Source organism: Lytechinus pictus, chromosome 7, assembly GCF_037042905.1.
Source record: "Lytechinus pictus isolate F3 Inbred chromosome 7, Lp3.0, whole genome shotgun sequence".
Classification (NCBI taxonomy): Eukaryota; Metazoa; Echinodermata; class Echinoidea; order Temnopleuroida; family Toxopneustidae; genus Lytechinus; species Lytechinus pictus.
This window is the reverse complement of record NC_087251.1, coordinates 11,485,040-11,503,799: the sequence shown is the minus strand read 5'-3', so window position 1 is coordinate 11,503,799 and position 18,760 is coordinate 11,485,040. Positions and strand designations below refer to the sequence as shown.

Genomic DNA, 18,760 nt, shown 5'->3' with positions numbered 1-18,760 from the left:
ACTTATTTTCCATTTTCAGATTAGAATACTTAAAAAGCTCTGCACGCGCTTCGCGCTCGTTTTATTCATGGGATTCATGTAGGAAGATACCCATCTTTTACATGATTACAAAATATAAAAAGAGTGTCCAGTTTTTAGGTCTAAATCTCTCCTTTATTTTTCCTTTCATAAAATTGTTCTTGATCAATCATGTTGCAAAGAATGTTCAATTTTCAGGACAAACAACATGAAATTACAAAAAAAAATCAGCTCTGGCTTCGCGCTCGCATTATTTAATTAGGGCTTATGAGATGAAATTATCAATTTTATAAGAATAAAGCCAAGAAGACTAACCCTTGAAATTAACCAACAAAACTCACCTTTGTGAGCGGCCGATCAGGGAAAATGTGGATGAATATATTTTTCGCCTCTCACTATTGGCGAAAGCAGAATCAGAATCCGCCCGTGCTCTTTGATATAATCAATTTTATTTTAAGATCGCCATCTTACTAGTAGGGTAACATTTACACGGGAATATTCATTAGGGAAATGATCGTAAAAAGACAAAATAGATATCACAAAATACAAAGGAACATCATGAAGTAAGTTGGCTTGGGAAAATTAACATTTAGAATGGCCGGAACACAAGCGCACTTGTGTTAATACAGTGTTTTTGTTTGTTTTTTGTTTAATTCTTAGCTTAAAAGGGGCACTTGCCGTTAAGAAGCCTTCACGTATTTTGTAACCGTTGCAATCCTTAGCAAAATGTATCCAAGTGGTCGCAAGCGGAAAAATTAGAGAGGCCGTTAAAAGGAAATAAAATAGTATACTGAGATTAAGAATACTTGTTAAACACTTATGCTGAAAATGTGCAGTTATTATGGAAAGTGAGGTCCATGCACTGATTAAACTGAAATTGAGCACTTGATTACCAGCTCTAAATAAATATAGTCCGAGTAAACGATTCAATTGGAGACTTTATGTTTGTTAAAATGGGGGGGGGGGGGGTCCAATTAAAATGAAGGGGGTACTATTTTTTTCAAGAAGCAAAAAAAAAAAAAACATGGACATTTCGTTATCACTGATTTGCCCAGTATAGGCCTATTTATTTCACGATTTCACAATCACCAATTGAAAATATATTTTATTTCCAATTATTTTGATATCTTCACCCTTTCAGAGTGTCTGATAGTAGACTTTTCAGAAATCTGAGGGGATATCGAGCTGCATAGTCAGAGGTCCAGAAGTAAGCCCTTTATATATTTATAAGAACAAAAATAGAAGAAAAAAAAATTACTGTTAGCCTTTCCATCGATAAAATTTCAATAAACAATTCAAATTGAATCATGAAAGTGACAATTGTGAGAAGGCGAGAAATAGTGAAATGGACCTCAGTAAAAAAAATAATTAAAAAAGGAACCATTTAAATGTAGGGGGTGTGATTGGTGAAAAATAACGCCTTGACTATAATATTTGCTCTCGGAATACTATTAAATTCATGATACTGGATTTTAGGTGGGGTGTGATTTTGAGCTATCGAGTCCATTTTGGGAGTGAGAACTTTTGGGCAAAATGGACGGTATGGACCAGGGCCGGGGGCTATACTCTCTTGTCGGGTCTAAATGTGTTTCGCCTGATTTCTTTCTAGCAAAGAGGTAACTTATAAGGAATAATATGAAAAGGGGGAAAATATCAGTCAGATTGAACAGGGGAATGGATCGACTGATTTTTTTTTTCTTCTCTATTTATTTATTTCTTGGTTGTTTTCCAACAATATAGGAACCTTGCCTTTGGCTTTGGCTTTGCTGGGAGAAAATGACTGTAGTCATGGGCGGAAATCCCAGGGGGGACAGGGGGGACGTGTCCCCCCTACCAAAAATAGTAGGGGGGACACAATATCAAATGTCCCCCCTACTATTTTGGTCTTTTATGATGGAGAAAAATGCATCATTCACATTCGAAATAATACGTGTATTTTGGACTAAATGACCTTACATTTTTGGCGAAAACCTTGGTTTTTTTTGCTTGTCAAATTTTCCAGAGTGAATAAAATAAGATGAGGGGAAAACTTGGAAAATAAAAAGAATCTTTCATGTCACTATATAAAATTTTCGCTCGCGCTTCGCGCTCGCATTGCCTGTTAGGTGATTTTTCAATATGGAGCTTAAATATCATGTTTGGAAGTCAATATACATTATACATTTCACCTCGGAAATCAAACTTTCATTATTTTGTGTGATTTACAAACGGATTTTAAAAAAAGTGATCTGTAAAAGTTACAGCTTTTATGGTCTGAATATTGACATTTTCTACTCGCACTGAGCGCTCGCAAAATTCGATTTATTCAGTACCTATTATTTTTGTGTATTCCATTTAGTTTGAAAATATCCCTTTTCAAGTCTGATAGTCAAACGTAGCAGATAGTGCTACTCGTATTTTGATTGGCGATTTATGTATGTCTCAATATTGATTTTCATGACAGTTTATCAAAGATTTTGGCTGGCGATTTGCGCTCGCATTGATGGTTAAAATGTTTGAACTGATGCATTCTATTCCTAATTACAAAAGTGCTTGAAATTTCCAGTTTTCAGGCCATAATATCATCAGATTTCTCGCCCGCATTATGCATTAATAAATAAGATATCAATTTAATTATTAAATTGTCCCTTTTGTTTCATCTTGCTCTTAGTGAGAGGAATAGGAAGATAGTCATCATTTTCATATGACTTGTCCTAAGGATGTCCCGGTCCTATGTTAAAACTCAAATAATAATGAAAAATATCAGCTCTTTATTAAGTGTGATCCATATCCACCTCACAATTTTCCTACAAAGTGCTTGAAATATAAAGCTGAAATTGACTCTTTTTTCAGATCGGAATATCAAATAGTTTAAGCTCGCGCTCGCTGATAGATGTGTAAAATGCCGAGATTCTAGGTCTAAATCTGAAACACGCTCATGTTTATTCAGATATTCATTTTGTTCTCTATTTAAATCATTATCCAGTTTCAGATCACAATATCAAAAATTTTCTGCTCGCGCTTTGTGCTCGCATTATTAATGTAGAAAGATCCCCTATTACTCATCCTTTTCATGATTTACAAAACATGAGTAGAGTGTCCCGTTTTTAGGTCTAAATCTCGAATTTTTCTGCTCAAGCTTCGCTTACATCAATTGTTTAGTTATATAGCTACCCTGTTCACGATTACAAAAATTGATTAAAATTTTCGATTCTTTTTGAAAAAATGTCAAAAATTTTCAGCTCGCGATTCGCGCTAGCATTGATTGTTGAAATATGTAACGTCTTCATGGCTAAGTGCAAGCAGTCCTTAACAAGTACCCTTTCAATCAATTCAAATTAAACGTATATGAACATTTTCTGGCTGCATTTTGTACTCGCTTTATTAATGTAAGGACCGAGTGTAAAAAAGACCCCAATTACTCATCCTTTTCATGATTTACAAAACATGAACAGAGTGTCTCGTTCTTAGGTCTAAATCTCAAAACCTTCCGCTCGTGCTTCGCGTTCGCATCAATTATTTAGTTATATACCTATTATATGTTTAAGTTACAAAAAGTGCTTAGAATTTCCAGTCTTTAGGTAAAAATTTCAGCTCGCGCTTCGCGCTCGCATTATTTGATTGTTGAAATATGTAACGTCTTCATGGCTAATTGCAAGCAGTCTTTAACAGGTACCTTTTCCATCAGTTAACCTCTGCTCGCACTTCGCGGTCGTAGTAAATATTTAGTTGTATATACATCTTTTTCAGGATAACAAACATTGCCCAGAATGTTCAAATTTTAGGGAAAAAATACATAAATTTTCCAAAAAAATTTGCTCGCGCTTCGCGCTTGCATTATATGAATAAGGACAATGATATCATATATTTATGTTGATTTATAAGGATAAAGCTTAAAAGTGACCATGAGGACTACTCCTTCAATGAAACAGACAAAAATTACCTTCGAGCTGCCGATCGGGGATTAACATATGACTGAAAATGTTTTCGCCCCCCCCCCCCCCCCCCCCTATTGGCGAAGGCTGGATCAGCCCCTGTTGTGTCCCCCCTACCTTTCGGGACAGATTTCCGCCCATGACTGTAGTTTTAGCTAAAATGTTGTCTGCCGGTTCATCAAGATGGCTTAAAAGGAATGGTAACTTAGCCTGTCTGATATCAAATACATTATCATTTTGATTCAAGGATAAAGAAATTAAAGATAACCAAATATGAAAAGGTAAATATATTGCCAAAGATTGTCTTCGATATTGCCTAATTTATCTGCGCATGCGCACTTCCGACATTACTATGGAAACTTGGCGAAGCTACCGAATCTGAAGAGCTGTGGTAAGGCTCATAAACTTTACATTTTCTGCAAGTAGACTGTCAAAACAGTATACACTGAGGTAGCTAAGAATTGAATTTTGTGATTAATTATTTCAAAGTGTATATGGAATGTAAATGAATATTATGTTGATGAAATTTTGGTCCGCTTTTCCTTGAGTGATTTTGGAAATGAATATCTTGTGGTCCCATTCGTTTGATTTTGTGCTTGTGTCGAACTGTTGCATGTTAACATACCGGTATCCTACCAAAAAATGTCCCCAAATATCGGACGAAAATGACTTCAACTCCCTCCCCACAACTAAGTTACAGGGACCCGCACTGGCAGGGGACTTGCAAAAGATACATGAACATACCTGCCATTTATTGCCATTGATAATGATATGCACACTACTCACTAGTCTTGACTTGAGGACGCAATGATCAGTAGAGGCGCTGGTCCAAAAACTGGGATTGTCCCAGAAAACAAGGATATCCTCATAAACCAAGACAAATCATGTCTTGATAAATTGAGACTGTCCTTGTTTATGGGGACGTTTTTTTTTCACTTCTCCCTACGGGACAAAGACAGCAATTACGGAAATTGAGAGTGCTAAAAATAGATTCAGTGACCTCAATTCCCCCCAGTTCGCCGTCTATTTTTCATGACTTACCGTCTTCCAATAATCTTGTTATGAAACCTGATATGTTTACATTGACTAGCACACTTGATTGGTGTCGGCACTTGACAGGTGAATGAACTTTCCTAGATTTCTAGTGTGAAGAAATCCTTATAAACTGAGACAGTCCCTGTATTCTGGGACGATCCCAATTTTCTGACCAGCGCCTCTACTGATGATGATGACTAGTCTTTAATTTCATTAAATAATGTTTTAAAATCCTGACATAGGCCACCCATGGGTTCATATCATCTTGCGTGCGAAGGAATATCAGTCATATGCACGCGATACACACGACACATCCAAAATATACTGGGCTTTTGGCCACTCCTAGTACCAATGAGGTCCAAACATTACATGTATGGACCTCATAGGCGACATCAGTGATAAAACCGGTTAGACATTGCCGTTTCTATTTGCACCCAAGAACTTTGGCAAATGTACGCCTTAATACATAGTGGATGGTAACAATTTAGGTATTAATTAGTTTTAAACATGATAAGGAAACTTCTACGACATTTGAAATTTAATGGATTGAGGTTAAACTTACATTTTCAGTCTTTTTTCTTGAATTCTTGGTGAGCGTTCCAAACGCTGTGGGGACTGATCAACTACGATGTGATTCACGTACTGGTCAGCTGATCGGTCAGGTGATCGGTTGGTTATCTTTTTGTCAGACGTTCATAATTTATATTACAATATATCAATCTTCAGTATCTTGATTTCAAGCATCAGTATTGCAGGGAAAAGTCATTATCGATTGGAATCAATGGCAGATCGGGGGGGGGGGGGGGGTTGAGCATTTCTGGCCCGTTCCACCTTTTGAGATTCATAGTCAATATTTTGGATGTAAAAAAAAAATGTCGTTCGTACAAAGTTAAGTCCCCCCCCCCCCCCACCTCCTTATGAGAATCACAGCAATATTTGTAATGGGGATATTTTGTTCATATTCTTTGCTCTTTTTTGTCCTTTTCTTTTTTGCTTCCCAAATTTATTTTACTTTGAACATATGACTTTCTATATTTAATGACAAACTTTTTTAGGGGGGTGGGGGCTTGCCAAATATAACGCGCGACAAGATGACCTTCTTTTTTTAGTGACAACTTTTTTTTTATTTGTCAAATTTTACGAGAGACAAAATGACCTTCGATCATTATTAATTAAACCTTTTTTTTGGAGGGTAGGGGGCTCGCCAAATAGTGACACACTTTTTTTTGTAAAATGTTATGCAAGAAAAAATGATCTTCAATCATTATCAGCTACCTTTCATTTTTTTTTAGGGGGGGGGGCTTGTCAAATTTTACGTGGGACAAATGACCTTCATTTTTTAGTGATTTTTTTTTTTATACTTGACAAATTTTAAGAGGAACAAAATGGCCTTCAATCATTTTTAGTTAAAACCTTTTTTTGGGAGGGGGGCTTGCCAAATATTTCACAAACAAAATGAACTTCAATTTTAGTGACCATCTTTTTATTACTTTTAAAATTTCACGCAGGACAAAATGACCTTCACTTTTTTTTAATGTTATGTTATATCGAGATTTTTTACCTGACTGCTAAAAAAGCACGAATGCCTGTGAGCAAGCAACCAGGGGACCAACGGCTTAAGGTCCTCTCCGAGGGACCTGGTAATGAGGATAAGCCTTAAGGGCACTAGCGCACCACTTGGGAATCGAACCCGGGTCACCGGAATCCGAAACCCCTGCTCTACCGACTGAGCCATCGCGCCTCCGATATGTTAAACTGGGGGGGGGGGGGAGGCTTGCCAAATATTACACGGACAAAATGAGTCTTTTATTTTTAGTAACCATCTTTTCTTTTTACTTGTCAAATCTTACGCGAGACAAAATGACAATTTTTCTGTGATAACCTTTTTGGGGGGGTTGTCAAATTTTACTTGAGAAATTGCACCCCCCTACTTTGGAAAATCGAAGATTAAGATCATGAGTATAGCCTACATCTCAGAGGCATAAACAGATGGGGGCATGGCTGGCCATCCCCCGAGTGGATTTCACCTGAAAAAAAAACATAGGAGCAACGGAAGGAAGAAAGAAAGAAAAATGAAAGAAAGAACGAAAGGAAATTTAAAAAGGAAAGTAATGTGAGAACAAATAATCCGGGGGGGGGGGGGGGGGCTACTCAGATAATAAAAAAATCTGCCATCTGTAATTAAATTGGATTAGTTAATATCCAGAGGTCCCAGGGCTACCAACATACATGTAGCGCGGGCAGTGCATGGCGTACCTAGGATTTTCCACAGGGGGGCAAAATCGGCCGCCAAAAAATTTGACAAGGAAAAAAAGGCTCTTCAATGAAAAAGGTCTTCAATCGTACCAGAAAAAATTTGACAAGCAAAAAAAAAGTCTTCAAGCTCGCCAGGGGGGGCAAAATAGGTATTCAAGCTCGTCGGGGGGGGGGGGCAAAATAGGTTTTCAAGCTCGTCAGGGGGGCCGGGGGGCAGAGATATGTAATTTGCATGGGTTTGTGACTCATCGGGGGGGGGGGGGGGGCAGACTGCCCCCCCCTAGGTACGCTAGTGCTCGGGACTTACATTACGTAACTTTTATCTTCCACATGCGACATGTACTATGCCCCCTCTTATATACCCCTGTTATGCCCCTGCACAGACTCGTCTACATTGATTTCGATATTTAAGCGTCATTATAAAATTATAGCAAAAAGAACGCCTTGATTAAAGGCCATTACCCCTAGAAACTCGCGAGCGTCATGTGACAACTCGCCCTGGATTTGCACGTACAGGATCCTATGGCGACAAAATCCATCGCAAGAGTTGGCCAGAAGAGGCGATGAAAACACAAAATTTGGAAAGAAAAGAACCCGTGAGTACCCGTTTTACATTATAATTATGAAATTAGTATATAATTGATAACATAGACCTAAATTTAGGTCGTAATTTTGATTAATTTGCTGGAAATTCAAGGCCAAAACGTACCCGTCTGGCGTCGACTTTTCCAACACGCGTTGGAATAGCGGTGTAGCCCCAGAGTGCTTTTGGCCACATAAAATATCACACATAATTTGGTATTTCACATTCTGCTCACTCCTAGTACCAATGAGGTCCAAACATTAACATGTATGGACCTCATAGGCGACAATGCGTTAAAAACAGGTTAGAAGTCCTGCACCCAAGTATTTTTATGATATTAGTGATTATTACTCGAAAAATGCAAGCTTTGTCCTCATTTGTTTAGCATTTATTAAAAAATTACCCATTAACTATAATCCTACTCATATTTTAAATGTTATAAAATAAAGGGAAACTTACATTTGAGTCCTTTTTCGATCTTTTCTTGGCAGTCAGTCCGGTCCCGTCGAGTGCGATCAAAGCGGTACGAAGCTGATTTTCAGATCACGTGATACGAGTAGTCATCACCTGATCGATTGACTATCCTTTTTTAAAGACCGCAACAATTATAAATTTTATTATAAAATATAGGCCTATATAGAATAAATAATTGCATGATATTATATATATTTCTACAATTAAAAATATTTTGTGATATGAATTTAATATTTGACGTAAAAATCGCTATTTAACAAAATATTTATTAAAAAATAAAAATCAAACAAAATAAAAACGCCTTGGACACAGTGCAAAAAACCTAACAATTTGGCCGCGTTCTTAACAACTATCGTAAGGGGCGCTCTATTTATAAATAAAGTTGCATATGTAGCTGTCTACCGCGACAGGAACAGCCGCAGAATTGAAGCCAGAAGCGTGGGAAATTGCCAGAAAATTCAAGAAAAGAACCGGTGAGTACCGATTTAACAGTACTAATTTATTAAGTAACATTTATTGAATCATTACAAGATTTATTTTTTAGTAAAACAAAGCTTAGTTCTAAGCTAGGGCGGCCCAAATGCGCGTGAGTGGAGTCCCAGTTTATTAGCACGGGTAAGTATTGGGGTGTCGCCTAGAGTGATTCTGCTATGACACCGAATCATTTAGAATCCTTCCGTGACTTCTCCTTGAAGATTCTTTTAAAAAATATGTATATTTTCTTGATCTTTAGTGAAGATTTCACGGAGATAATCAATTATCAATTTGGACTCCAAAAGATCGATGACCAAAAGAAGACTCGTAAGGAGGAAGTGATTTCCGCCGAGATCGCACATTTCCGATCGATCGCAATAAAAATCTGCAGTGGTTGCTGCGGGGTTTCCCCATGGCAGGAAATTTGATGCCCTTCCAAATATGGCACTCATCCAAACATCGGACATATCGGCCGATTGAATTGGAAATGCGAACTGTTGAACCGCTCACGCTCAATTTCAGAACAAAGTTGTGCGTAGCTGAGCTAAGACGTCTGATGTTTAGAGCCGAAAGAGGTCCGTTTGGTAGGTAAATACTAATTATTTACCAATTTCTGAATCAAAATCAAATCAAAATTATTGAATACAATAATTAAAAGCGGCATTTGCACAGCTAAAATAAGTTATTTTCTCAACAATTAAGCAATTATTTTGGGGTCTAACAAAGAGCGCGATTTAGATCGCCAAAATTGATCCTGGCGCACAACTTTATACGCGTCTGATAATTGGCAAAAAACAGCTTCTGGTAGTAAGTAAATTTCCGTTAATCATAATTTTTTTCAATTCTGTTTTTTTATGACATTAATATTCAACATTTTTATCACAGAAATACACATGATTTTTATTTGATTCAATGATTGTATTTTTGTTTTAGTTAGTCCAGTTATACTTAATTAAGTGTCCGATATTTGGGCACTTTACTCTATGTACATAAGGCTAAGCTAAGTTCAAGTGATGGTTGGTGTAGGCTCCACTACACTTCACCACCGCTACACCTACCCGAACCATCCAGTCGGGTAACTTGTTCTGACGCTCCGTGTGACAAAAGTGTCACTTTTTGTGGAGAAATCATAAAACTCATGCAGCAACATGACCTTACAAACTATCAAAAACTAATTACATTTCTAATTACACGTCTCACGACCTTGTCCTTCTATCAGTCTCAAATTTGGTGATATAAAGCCAGTAACAATTTCATCACACGTATTGATTCACTGCCGATTTCAAAACATCACTAATGCAAATTAGGCATTCGCAGGAATCGCAGCTCAAGATCATGATTATTCTTACGTATTCCTAAAGATCAGGATCGTTTCATTTATTTGCATATTGATTTATCAGATCTCGATCTAGATCTATAGGAATACATTGAGGATCAGGTTCTTTGATCGTTCACCGTAATGTTTGTAATACAGCTGAGCTATAGCCTGAGCGTACAAACGAGATTGGCTGGCGCGTTTGTATACTCAGCTGTGTTACATACATCTGTGTATGAGGAGAACATTGTTTGATGTTGAAACTCCCCCAAACAGACTTATGATTTTTCTAAGAAAGTATAGGCCTACATTTTGTTTTCAAAATTCAGTGTTAAAAAAGAAGCGTCTTCATCATGGCGACTGAAGAGGACCAACAGAAGCAGCGCCCTCCGGAGCCAGTGAATATCACAATCTTGAGATCAAGAAATTTGGTGAGTACTTGTCTTACATTCTTACAGTTTGTCTTCCTACTGCCTAAATCTTCATCATTGAATAATCCTTAATTTTGCAGTGAATGGGGATTTTCTTGGGCTTTTTTTCCCTATTTTCCTGTGCGGGCCGCACAGAAACGTTGTTAGCCTAACTGAGTGCTAACAGTAAGCCCAGTCACATCTTTCGGATTGTGAATTAAGTCAAAACATTTATTTCAATTTGTAAGTAATGCATTGTTATAACACTAGGCATCGCTGCCACATTACCAGTTGTAACAGGTCCTCTGTTAGCGCATTGTTAGCGCTAACTACGTTTCTGTGCAGTCAGTACAGGGCTCTGAGCATTATGGGGGTGTCCCTGGTAAAGACTAAATCCTTTACATTTGCATGAAAAAGTCACATTTCTTGAAGGGGAGGATCATCCAGCTTCTGATTAGGTTTTAAAATAAGCAAAAGAATTTAACATCACTGGATTATTGATGAAAAATCAATCACAGATCTATTTCATAAAACTTGGGATATAAAAGTAATCAAGTATCACTGAACATCCCCTGTGAGTTTCAGGTCACAAAACCAAGGTCAAAGGTCAGTTAAGGTCAATAAACTTAGGCCATGTTGGCAAGCCTTGAAATAAGCACCTGTGAGCCGGGGGCAATTTTTTTTTAAATTGCCCCCGGCTCACTGGCTTTTTACAGGAACCGGGGGCAATTAAAAAAAAATATGTATAACGGTGAACCACACCGCAAATTTGTTTATAGTAAGCGCAGCTCCTACAATTTTTTAATTAGTACATGAATAGCATGCTAAATATTAGGCTTATTCAAACATTTAAGAAATCAGATTTAAATGTTTAAGTGTGTTTTGACACCCTCACTCCACATCCCCTTTACAACCACACACATATGGGCTTATTTATTTTTCATCTTTAATGAACCACGATCAATGAACCCCCCAAAAAAAAAAAAAATCTAAATAAATGAATAAAATAAAAATATAAAAAAAGAGAGAGAGATGGAGAAAGAGAGAATTCAGATCAAATAAAAATAAATTTAGGAAAAAAAAAAAATTCAAGGTTTTTTTTCATGGTTAGAATCACAGGTGTGGGTGAGTGTTTGTGTGTGATTGTGACTGTGAGGTGCACTTGGATTGCATATAAATTATGTTACAGAAATGAAGAAATTAAATCAATATCTAACTCAGTCTATTCAAATTCCAGCACATAGCCACAGGCTATGTACATGTATTGTAGGTCCATGTATAAAATTAACTTTTTCACAAGTTATTTGAAAACGCAGATCTCCACAGAAAATGCCTTTCATTCTGGGAGAGTCTAAATACGGTGAAAATGTATTCATTAATAACTTAAATATTCATCACAATGAAGAAATCATAAAGTTTTGTGACAGTTTTCAAAAATTAACATGAAATCTAAACTCTATCTGAATCGGAAAATCACCGTCACTTAGGCCATTACTGATAGAATTCTCACCCAGAGCTCTGGCAGAGAACATGAGCTCAAACTGGCTAGCCGAACACCACACTCAAGTGTACGGCGTCTTCCTATTTTTTGTTTTTAGATGGAGCCTTGTTTGATGATTTATTGTCTGATATTTACCCCTCTCCAAGAAAGAAATTAAAAAGCTACAATTCACTATAAGCTAAGTGATTTTGGATTATTAAGGCTCCGTTTTGACAAGCAAAGTCGGCGAATGTGAGGATAAAAGACTCGCACATCGTATGCGCTGTGAATAGGGATTTATCTCCTGTGCAATTCGAATTACTATATCGCAGACTTGTGATATCCCAACTGGAAATGTGTGCATTAGAAATTGCACATGGTGAAGTATGGAAAAACCGCTACCGGAAGCACGCGCGCACATGTATTACAGAAAAAAAAAAGACGGACGTAGCTCACTTTTTACGGTACAGAAAAAAAGACGCACTTGGCAATTTTAAACTGAGTTTAATCGTAAATTGAAAGTTACTTGATTTGGGCTTTTCAGATATTTAAATTACATATGATATGGCTTCACTGCTCACTCACGGCGGGCGCAATTACCTGGAAAATATTTGCGCCCGGTCGTCAAAATTTTGATGATTTTGGGGCTTGATGGGCGCAATTGATGGCTTTATGAGCGCGAATTTGCGCTCAGCGCCCGCTTATTTCAAGGCTTGCATGTTGGGGTTGAATTGCCATCATAACTTTGAAAGTTTATGGATAGAGTGAATGAAATGTGGACATGGGTGTAGTTGACAAGTCTTAAGTCACCGTTCAAATGTCATCTATGGTCAATGAATGTGGTATGATGTCATTATATGAATGGTGTTTTTGTGAATGATTATTTTATAGTAGTTTTCAAAGTTAGCACTGCTGCTATATTAAATCGCGTAATGCAGGCGAGACTGCCAGAGGCGTTCCACTTGTTTGCTATAGAGCTTCAAAGTTAACCCAAAATGGATGATGTTCTTAAGAATTGCGCATCCAAAATAATTTGGCATTTTTAGACCTCACGAGATCACAACAATGAGTTTAAAGCTCTATTACTCAGTCAAAATCCATGAAAATTTCATCAAATTTTGCAATATGATTAATACTTGTATCCGTCAGATGGATAATCTATTTATATTGTTGTCAATTGTTTGCTCATTTAAGTCTAACAACACTCTCAGTTCTTAGAAATTGCGGGAAAGATACTCAAATGGTCCATGGAATAAGTCTAACAACACTCTCAGTTCTTAGAAATTGTGGGAAAGATACTCAACCTCAAAAATGTCAAATTTCAATAACAAACTTGAGAAGTAAAAAAAATGCTGCACTTTATTCAAAACCCATGTCATTTTCACAAAACTTTGCAAAGTTGTAGAGGGAGATATACCTAAGAGGTGCAAACATTACAAAATATGGGTTCATGTGCTTGTTTTCAAACTACCAGCACTCTTATTAGAGCAAATTTGCTTCTTAAAACACCCGCAAAAACGCGCCAAAAGCTTTGTATCTATGTGAGGAAAAAATCCGAACCACTTTTCCATTTATTCAAACTCGGGGCCATATTCATCATACTTTGCAGCACTACAAAGAAACTATTTTGAAATTGTAGAGAAATAAAAAAATGGTCCGTGGAATAATTCCAGTTTATTAGCTTCATAAAATAACACATAGGATCTGCAGTTAGTGCAGATAAGGAGAAAATTCAGCTCACATTACCTATAGCTGATTAATAACCAGTTCATCCATTGTGACGTCAGCGCGCAGAATGTAACATATGTGCAGATCATGATGCGCACAAACATAACTGTGGAACGTCCTTAAACACAGACTCCTTCTGGAATAGTCGCTGGATGGAGAGTTGTGAATGTAGATTTATATCCTGTCCCCTGTCCAAGAACAGTGATGCAACAGCAGGACCAGAAATGGAGTCATTACTGGTGCTGAAATGTTTTGATCAAAGGTTTGGAGGATTAATCCATTGTTAATGCAAAAAGTCTCCCTCCTAACCTTTGAACATTTGGATAATGAGAAGTAATTTCTATCTTCATTCTTTTCAATTATTTAATAGAAAGGAAGCAAAGGTGAGACTCTGAACTCTCTGGTCCGTGTGGAGTATGGTTCTAACGTCTTGGGTGAATCCGCCAAGGTGGATGCTGGACCAGACCTGACCACCGAGTATAACTTCAATGCCAAGTTTGACTGCGGTTTCGATGACCCGGCCATCATAGATGAAATCGCTTACAAACCAGTTCTAGGTGAGTTTCATTTAAAGATTTTGAAATTTTGAAATGTCTTTGAATCTCGTAAGTTGCCTCAAACTCCTGTTCCTATTATTCGTTTTATCCCATGACGCAAGTATGAACTTATTATCATATACAGTTGATATCATAAACCGGGACTACATTTGCATGTCAGTTGAAATAGGAATTAGGCATTTAATCACAAGAATATTGGCAAAGTTAAAAGAAAGTAGTTGCAGCAAACAATTATTTCATGAAAAAATCTTTTGAATCAGGGTTAATTGTCACTTTATTATCATAGATCTAGAAATGGTACATTAATGTCAACTTATCTTTGTGAAATCACGAAATCTTGAAAACCAATATTTCTGATGATCACTAAAACAGAAACGCTTGTGTTGGACAGTGTATTGAAATTGCTTGAAAAATACCTGATATTTGATGGAATTCTGTGCTTATTTTGCTCATAAAGTTTATTGGAAAAGTTTATTGGAAAATTAAAATTTGTCAAATTTGGATTGATTTGAGCACTGTTGTTCAGTTCACTTTCTTGTAAAAAGTGCATTTGTTACTTCTTTATTTTTCAAAGAATCAGTGTGTATAAATTTCAAATCCTAATTTGACTCTGCACAGTGACCTTTGTGGAAGTGCTTCCTAAGGAGAAGAAACAGAAAGAAGAGAAGACTGTACTTCTGGGTCAATGCACTATAGACTTGCTACCACTTGTTAAGGGAGAAACAAGATATAAGAGCACCCTACAGATCCATCCCCTGCAAGGCTCTCCCCTGGAGGGAATACCACCTGATGCCCCAAGGGTAAGTCACTCACCCCCAATGCCCTTGGCGCCAAATCATGCCCAAGATAGTAGATTGCCTACATTGAGAGGGAGTTTGATTTTTCCATAATGAATAACACATTGTTCATTATAGAAATCTATAATTTGTAATTGATTCATATTAATGAATGGATTCGTGAAAACCACTCCGAAATTCACTTTTACTGATCTAAAATTTTAGGATGGATTTCACATCTTGAAATATATGTTAAATGTATAATAGCTAGTAAGATTTTTTTTTCGCACCATGAATTTTTTTGTTGAAGTGTTTTGCAAGCCAAGATCAAATCTCTTTCCAACTTTGACATTGGTGTTCATGCTGTTTCACAATTCTTGACGTCACTTCTCCAACCAAAAGAAGTTTCTCTTGGCCTTCTTTACCATTAATGTGATCTGTGTATGTCTTATCAACGTGGATAGATTCAGGGACAGGAGATTCAAGTCACAAAGCCAATGGAGAAAAACACTCTCTCGTAGACTTTTCAGGTCATGTGACCTGGTGTTAAGTGCAGCAAAATCTGGCTTCAAAGTCAGCTTCGATTCCATCCCTGCTAATCACCATCTCCTTTACACTCCACCTCTTTTATTTTGTTTATGTATATTATTGTATCTCTCAATGTATATCTTTATCTTGTTTTGTATTTCTTTTTGATGGTCAAATAAATAAGTGGATTGAAAATCAATTAATATGAATTGAATTGGGCTATGACATAAATTATCCCACCCCCCTTATCCTTTCATTATTTAGCCTGAGATGGATGTAGTTGTGTATGTGAATGATCCGCTGCTGACCGAAGACCAATTGAAGAGTGGTAATCTAATCACCATCACAGCAGAGACTCTATACTCGGTACCTGAAGCATGGAATCCAACTGGAACACAATATATGTACAATGTCACTCTACCTTTCCCACTTACAGAAGAGGTAAGTAATGGACCTATTGATCTCATTTTCATGTTAATTACTCATATCAGTAATGTTTATGATCATTACTACTTTGTTATTTAATATCAAATTTCCCAATTTTATAAATTTTGAAGTGTTAGCTTAAAATAGGTCCGTTTACCTAGTAACAGTGGTTGTTCATCACCAAGAGTGGAATAAAAAATTTTAAAGGGGAAGTTCACCCTGACAAAAGATTGTTGTAAAAATAGCAGAAAAAATAGTAAGGAGTATTGCTGAAAGCTTGAGAAAAATCCATCAAAGACTAAAAAGGTTATTAGAATTTTAATTATTTGTGACATCTTATGCGAGCAGCTTTCCTACATATCATATGGTAAATAATCAATGAAATGTCATTTTCTCAGAAAATTGAAAATAGATTTTATTGTACCTTTAGTATATCAATAGACAAATTATTTTACATCTGTTCCTAGAAATAAAACAAATCTAAGTCATCAGGAACTATTCATTTATGATCTCACAAATCCAAAACTTAAAATCCTAATAACTTTTTTTTTTTTTTGCTATTCTTACAACAATTTTTTTTTTCAGGGTGGACTTCCCCTGATATGTATGTAACCTTGCTATATTGATTTCACCAATTGCCTCATCACACTTCCCTGGCCCAGCAATATCCAAACCAGGCAAAAGAATATCTTTTGTGGGAGAGTTTGTTTAGCTGATCTCTAAAGATGCAGCTATATCCCAAGTATCTCCATTGCCTTTCACAGAATTGGTTGATAGCAAATTATAATTCACTCCCCATGAAGGTTCAAGATAGAGTACCTTTTGTAAAGACAATTCCTTTTTTTTTTTAGAAAAAGAATTAGAAAATAAATATGGAATAGTGCCATAATTATACTTTTTTATAGGTATGTAAATGCTTTGTATGGTAAGCAAATATGTTCAGCTTTGCATAAGTAAATGTCTTCAAACTACCATCAAGAATATTTTGATGTAATATGATTTAGAATGGTCACAGTTGAATCTTGTTTTGTTCAGATCATTGATATAACAAATGTAATTTAAAAGAAAACAACACTTTATACCACTTTAGTTAGGCAAATATTATTATTTTATATTCAAATTTTAATCTATTTTAAGCACTATACTATGTAGAGAAAGTACCATACTAATTATGATTGAAATGATAATCATAATGATAATGATATTTTGTTCATTTGTGATTTATTGTTCCTGACAGCGAGAGTCTGTGGTGGTAATGTCCAATGGTGTCCTTAAAGCAGCAAACGATAAAGAAATACCATCCAAACAAAAGAAATGGCCTGTCCCAGGTGGAGCCCAGGGTAATGCTATCTACATTCCAGACAAGTAGGTTATTATTTACTCTTAGTTACTTGTGAAAACAGGGGCCATTACATCAACATTTTTTCATCCGACAATTCAGATCTGACTAGTTTCATAAATTTTGAATGGCTAAAAAGCAGTGTTGCTATGGTAACTGTCAGATAAAATAGGAATTGATGAATTAAACATTTTACAAGTCCTGTCATGAAACACTCTCCTGATTTTACTATAAAAGTGTAGTCACCACTTAACAAATTATTTATATGCTCCAAAATTAATGAAATTACGTCAAAAAATGTATCTGACATTCTATAAGTTACGAGTTTGGGAACATCAAGGTAAAATACAAAAATGGAAAATAGCATATTTAATGACAATGGTCATGTTTAGGAGCTCACATTGAACCTAGCATTAGTTTGGTTCTGTGCGAATCCCCATTTCGAAGTATGTGTACAGTTGCTTTGACTAGTTTGTGCCTCATTGCCTTTTGACTTTTGCAATGTTTCTTTTTATTATTTGAAGCTTGTGGAATGAACGCAGAGCCCCTTCCGGAATGTAGTTTACCTTTAATAGCAAATGCTTCATGACATTTTTTTTTTATAGATTTGTGCAACCAAGTTGTGAAGAACAAGAAGATGGGGAACTGACAAGCAAAGAGGTAAGATCTTTCATTTTTTTAGTAAAATTAGTTTTCTTTATTATTAATTTCAAACACCTAACAATAACAATTTTGATATCAGAGAAACCATGTGTTTAAAAAAAGAAAGAAAACCCAATTCAATATCTTTACAAGAAAGTTATGATGAAAGATGATCTAACTTATATCATCAAAAACCACATTAATCAGCATACCAAATACACTTTGATTGAATGCGTTTTTTATGACCATACATTTCTGAAGTTTTTAACAATATGCAAATTTTTAGCAATACTTTCTCAACATTGCATAAAAATATTTAATTTTTTATGAATTAAAAAAGCCTATGATGATTATTGTTGTGCATTTTTCTGTAATTGATGACAAGCCTTTATGTTACTGGGTCCTGCTTTTCAGTCATTTGTGGATAAATTATGCCATACTTTTAGTTTGATAAAGAATAAACAGAACTAAAGTGATTTAAAGACTTAAAAGAACATTGTACCAGTAGTCATATTTCTTTTTTATGTGTATAGATAGCATAACTCTTGTGAACAATGATGACACTTGGATTTTCCAGTAAAAGTATTATTTTTTTCCTGTGATAGGATCGAGATTTCAGAATGGAAGCAGAGAATGAGAAGAACAGAGTATATTGGAACTGTGAAAGAAGAGCTTTTATGGATCCATCAGCTGTACAGAGGTCAGAATTTGAGCTGTTGATTCAATATTTTGCCTACAGTTTGTTTACAATCATTGTAGGAAATATATGAAAGCAATGGGCAATTTGACCCTCATCATAGCCCCA

At 36.1% G+C, this 18,760-nt stretch overlaps 1 protein-coding gene across 11 annotated transcripts in view; it reads left to right on the top strand.

The window, feature by feature from the left end:
* The first annotated feature begins 4,221 nt into the window (after positions 1 to 4,221).
* Positions 4,222 to 18,760, top strand: part of LOC129264965 (cilia- and flagella-associated protein 70-like) — a 35,401-nt gene continuing 20,862 nt past the window's right edge. For 4 of the 11 annotated variants that reach the window (XM_064101930.1, XM_064101927.1, XM_064101922.1 and 1 more), the window contains exons 1-8: positions 4,279 to 4,382; positions 10,399 to 10,500; positions 14,058 to 14,244; positions 14,863 to 15,044; positions 15,813 to 15,989; positions 17,212 to 17,339; positions 17,919 to 17,973; positions 18,561 to 18,655. In XM_064101930.1, the coding sequence (XP_063958000.1) occupies positions 10,423 to 10,500; positions 14,058 to 14,244; positions 14,863 to 15,044; positions 15,813 to 15,989; positions 17,212 to 17,339; positions 17,919 to 17,973; positions 18,561 to 18,655 (902 nt within the window). In that variant the 5' untranslated portion in view covers positions 4,279 to 4,382; positions 10,399 to 10,422. Of the gene's footprint in view, positions 4,383 to 10,372; positions 10,501 to 14,057; positions 14,245 to 14,862; positions 15,045 to 15,812; positions 15,990 to 17,211; positions 17,340 to 17,918; positions 17,974 to 18,560; positions 18,656 to 18,760 lie in introns of all 11 variants that reach the window. The other 7 variants (XM_064101929.1, XM_064101926.1, XM_064101921.1 and 4 more) reach the window with 4 other exon arrangements.